Below are 5,500 nucleotides of genomic sequence, written 5' to 3'. Positions count from 1 at the left end.
TTGCAAAGGGGCGCACGACTTCCATAATTGTACTGTTGTACGTGGGTTCTGACTTTCCACCCGAAGCGACTCTCACCCCTCCTCCCCCCTGCAAAGAGACGCACGATTTTCTACACAGTGTGAAAAAATATGAAAAAAATCGTTTTTTAAATATTTGATCTTGAAAATGATTTTGTCGGTAATTTTCACGATCATATTCGTAATTAGGGCATCAAAATACAGTAGTATACCAATCGAGAAGAAAATCGGAGGGTTCGCCTTTTCAGAAGTACATCCAAAATTATTGATAGAACAAAAAATTATGGTGTATTTATAGACATTGTTAATTAAATCGTTGTTAAAGGAGCCGAAATTATAAGGATTATATTATAACGACAAAACGATGTGTGCGATAACGCTTCAACATAATCACCTTTTGATGTTGCATTACTGTGGTTGCATTGGAAATTGTTGAACAAATTAAATTGTCTATATATTCTCAATTTTATAGATATGGTTATATCGTTGTGTTAAAATAATTAAAATTGTAAAAATTATATCGTAATGATGAAACGATGAATGTAGCTCTTTAACGTAATCACCTTTTAATACCTCGTTAATGTTCAATCGCTGCGATCGTGTTGGAATTTATTGATTGAACAAAATTACCTATGTATTTAATTATATGCATAGTTAATTAAGTGTTGTATTAGAATAATCACCAAATCTGCAAGGATTTCATGTACAATATAAAAATATTTTTTCATGTTTCTGACTTTATATCATTAAAATGAGCACATTTTGAAAAAGAATTCTTACTTTTCAATAAAAAGTAGATTACGGTGAAAATCAGATAAATCTGTATTAATTATTTTACAGTATTTATTTATATATATTTTATTCTAAAGAATAAAAATAAATTTTAATTAATAACGTAATTTAAAGATTGCGATTAACATATATTTTCTAATAATATAATATATTACAGGACCGAATATGTGACAACACAAACTATAGAAATCAAAGCCTTAAACGGTCTAGCTGGATCTTAATGCTTGTATAATTCTTACGTGAATTTATATACTACGTATGTAGTCCCCAGAAACGCGCGCCGAAATAATTTTTGAAACGCTAACTCTATTAAACTACCGCAGTAATATCGCGAGTTAAATTGACTGGTAATTTAACAAATTTTTGATGCTTATTCGCATCTTTGAAACGATCTTAATAATGATGAATAACATATTAAAATCTGTAAATTATTAATTCTTATTGCGAAAAATATTACCTCAGCCGGGAGTCAAACCCGGATCTCTTGCATACCGTGCGAGCGTCCTAAGCCTTTAGACTACCGAGGCCTTAGTAATATTCTTTAGAAAATATATTTTCTCTAAGAGTACTAATACATTTTCAAAAAATTAATGTTAATAAGGTAGATCGATGCATTCCATTAATTAAAATTCAATGTATATTTCTAACGTACCATAAATCACAGTTTCATCAAGGATGTGCACCCTTTTTTTGCAGTAACGCGCGAGGAAGACGGTGAGGAACATGCGTAGAAAATAATGAAATTCGATGAGGCCATAAATGAGCACGATGGTTACAAACACCCCGACCAGGACCCAACAAGTCATCATCCTCGCGCCGCGCGGTTGCTGCTTCACAAAAATCAATCCGGCGACAAGCCGAACGCTCTCCGGTCGGAGGTGGCTAGACTCTTGGATATCTTCCACCGCCGCAACACCACTCGCACCGGTTTATCGATTCGTCTGGGCGGTCGACGGCGTTCCTCGTTCCATCAATAAGAATGCAGGTTGCGCTTGCACCATTTCGAAAAATCGCGAACAAATTGCAGCGACGTCAACAGATTCATCTTAAAATGTTGGATTATGTCATTCTTGTGAGCCTTGTGTTGACAGAAATTAAAATCTGGACTTAGACTTGATCTCCGGCGTCCGAGGGTCAGGGTTTTTGGACTGAAGTTTAGCACGAACAATTCATACTTCACATTACAGTAAAAGCTAATAATATCTTCGTTCATAACCATACATTCTTTCGATTGTAACGAATTTTATTACGGCATGCGTGTTGCAAATATTAAATATTAAAATTGTAGCTTGACACACATACACACATCGACGCTAAATAAATAATTTTATTGACAACTGACAATTGACTATCAGCGATCTTTCCCACACAAAAATTCATATATCAAAATAAATTAATAAAATATAATACCGATAACGTTAATAATTATTTAATAAAACAATTTGTCAATTAAAAAACTTCAAAGAATGATAAAAATCATATCAGACTTATGAGTTGCGTTCAGAGAGTGCGTTATCAGCACTATTGTATTTCACGTTATCGTTTATTAGATGTAAAACAAGGACAAAATGACATGATAGGACTAATAGTATTTTCTTCCCAAAAGTAGCCTAACACAAAATTAATGATAAAATGAAAGAAAATAATCCGCACACGCTTTATAACCTTGTCCATGATATAAAAACCGGATATAACATTGCGTATATAACAGCATACTAGAACAGCTAATTAAAGAGCCCAAATTTATTCTAGATATTTTGCATTGATAGAAATGTTACACCTGTCTTAATGTATTTCTGTAGCCTTGCCGATCTGAAGGTAAGCGAAAAACGAGTCAGAGAACCGGTTCCTGTATTTCCTACCCATACTTTAAATCCGAGGGATGTTCTGGGAGCATCTATAGGATGTAAGGACTTTTTTTGAACGTTTTTAAAACTTCTCTTGAAGGCCTATACTATATGGATATAAGATTTGTAATTATTTCAAATAAAATTCTTTTGAAATCACCAATTATTAACTAATTGTACTTGCAACTCATTTGTTGTAAATTCGTAACATCATCGTGAAAAAGAATTCTCTAAGAATTTCTAGTCTTGTAAAAAAGGCGATTTATTTTGTCGAAAGATAATACATGATACATACGGCGTGTGTGTGTAATGTTTATCTTGTTCAAATAAGGGAAGAAAATTGAATCGAGCATGATTAGCGTCGGTGTGCTAATCGATTGTTTTCACTGGCAAAAGAATCGGCGAAGAATCGAACAAGATGAAGCAATAGGCTTTTGCACTGCATAGAAGCCCGCTTTCGATACTTTCGCGTTTACTATCACATTATCAGGCGGAACACGTTCTCCCTGACCCATCGTGCCGCAATTGTATTGTTCTTTTCCCAAAAATTTAGCGTCTACATACAAAGTCCAGCTTTTTATGTAATACGCACAATGTCACTTTCCTTGACGTATCTCATTCGATTAACACTTACGAGATCTCTGATGAACCTCCGGTAGATTTTACGACGAGTGCGCTAATCCGACAAAATCTTCCGAAGACGAGGTTGGGACGCAGTACCAAACGGAGGAATAAGCGGAGTAAGATTCACACACCGGTACGTACACACGTCCGATAGAGAGATCTTATCCTACCGATGACATCTCGTGTACTGATGATCGACGTCCTCGATTGGCGGCCGTTGCCGGCACCGAGAAATGTCCCTTCCCAAAAGCCGCATCTGCGCCGAGGACATCCGACTAGGAAGTCCGGCTTTTGGGTGGGAGGTACAGAGCGATTCAGAAAACTTGACGTCATGGCTAACAAGTTTTAATATATGATTGATCCCATAAGCCGCGAATAAAATAAAAAGGCCAAATCAAAGTCTTTAATTAAAAGGGTTGAGATCATGCTGCTAGATCGGCGCATCGATGATCGATCCAATAATCGTACGCGCAATAAGGATTATAATAAAATTAAACAAATGTTATCGGTATTCATGTTTTAATAGACTCATAAATTTTCTTTATTTTATTGCTGTTTAAATTCTTTTTAAAGATCCCGAGCACTTACTGAGATTAATGACATTATGAAAATTCTTGCAAAATATAATACAAATATTTTTAGTAAAACAATATTTGTATTTGATAAAATACGCTCATAAAATATACTGAAAAGTTTTCTTTTATTTTGGAATAGAATAAAATCTATTTATTTTAATTGAACAGCTTTTACACATAGCTTGTTTCTGGTTAGGCATGATTCAATTTCAAATATATATGATTATTTATTGATTATCGAAACACAAGGGGAGTTACCCCAATGTATTTTACAAATCCATTCTATCGATTACAAATATTTTATTAAAAAATATTTATATTTTAATATAATTTTTATTTACATTAAATGTATAAAGTGGAATTTTTATATTTCTATAAATAAATATTAATATATCTTATAAGAATTTTTATTTATGTATTTTTTTCATTGACGTCAAAATCTGTAATAACGTATCCGAAATACAATAGTAAATAAACAAACCTTAACAAAATTGAATTTATGAATAAATTCACGCCTTTACATGCATGAAAAATCGTCAAATTTGCTATTAAAAGTAATTATTATATTGATTTCAAGACAATAAATTATAAATTTTATCATTTAGAGACTATATTTGTCAGCTTCATCGTTTTATATGCCGCTCTTCCGTCAATATCCTTGAAAAGTTCGATGTAGCAAGATTATCACTATAGGCAATATTATCGATGAAATGCAAAGCTTTGCGGAATCGCGCCGTTCCTTGTTTACTGAGGGAAGTGATGTTTGCATTGTTTCATAGTAAATGCGTTAATACTACAAAAGATAAGAAAATATGTTCTGAAATCGGATGTGAAGAAAATGGAATTGCATAACAGTAATATATATAGATATATTTCATGAAAATAGAAACGTATACCTATTTCCTCTCCATTTTACATTAAAGTCAATTAATGATTTATTTAAAAAAATTGCTTGTATTTTTGTTATCTTTACAATCAGAGTGATGTATTTGTATAACTTGAAAACTTTTCGCTAGTTCGCGTATTTTTTTATAAATTATACATATGTATATATACACATATGTAGAAAAAACACATTATCCAACGTGCGTATGATAGGCGTAATTACTGCATATATATCATGATTTGATTAACAGCCATTTGAAGGCTAAGCATGTACGGACAACGCTAATATTACGTTTCGATTCTCGCATCGAGGAAGCGTTTTCGTACTGATGTTTTATGGAAAACGCGTCCGAAGCGATGGATACGAATTCGTCGCGAAATCGAGACTGAAGAAGTCGTGCGCTATACGAGAATTCTCACAAAATATAAGGAAGTAATGAATAACAATTTATCACTTCCTTACTTTTTTCCCATATATAAATAATCATATATCATATACGATCTCGATTAAATACTGAGTCATTAAAAATAATACCCACGGATATAAATAATTGAATAGCTAAGTCGAAAGCTAACTTCCAACACTTGTGATCAAGGCCTTGAATTCTTTAAATCAAAACTATAAACTACGTTTCCTACACACTTCTAAAAATTTCAAAGGAAAGGTTTTTAAAAAATTGACGTTTAATACTTCATTATTTTGTAAAAATACATGTAAATAAATATACAAACATATGCAAAAATATTATTTCATTGGAG

At 32.7% G+C, this 5,500-nt stretch overlaps 1 protein-coding gene across 4 annotated transcripts in view; it reads right to left on the bottom strand.

Moving 5' to 3' along the window:
• LOC108769320 (protein THEM6) overlaps positions 1-3,452 on the bottom strand; it is an 8,631-nt gene extending 5,179 nt beyond the window's left edge. The window contains exons 1-2 of one of the 4 annotated variants that reach the window (XM_018520231.1): positions 3,292-3,452; positions 1,463-1,888 (exon numbers count right to left, since the gene is read on the bottom strand). In XM_018520231.1, coding sequence (XP_018375733.1) covers positions 1,463-1,619 — 157 coding nt within the window. In that variant the 5' untranslated portion in view covers positions 1,620-1,888; positions 3,292-3,452. Of the gene's footprint in view, positions 1-1,462; positions 1,889-3,221 lie in introns of all 4 variants that reach the window. The other 3 variants (XM_018520230.1, XM_018520232.1, XM_018520233.1) reach the window with 3 other exon arrangements.
• Positions 3,453-5,500: the final 2,048 nt, after the last annotated feature.

This window comes from Trachymyrmex cornetzi, unplaced genomic scaffold, assembly GCF_001594075.2.
Source record: "Trachymyrmex cornetzi isolate Tcor2-1 unplaced genomic scaffold, Tcor1.1 scaffold886, whole genome shotgun sequence".
In the NCBI taxonomy this organism is placed as follows: domain Eukaryota; kingdom Metazoa; phylum Arthropoda; class Insecta; order Hymenoptera; family Formicidae; genus Trachymyrmex; species Trachymyrmex cornetzi.
This window is presented reverse-complemented; position numbering and strand designations above follow the sequence as displayed.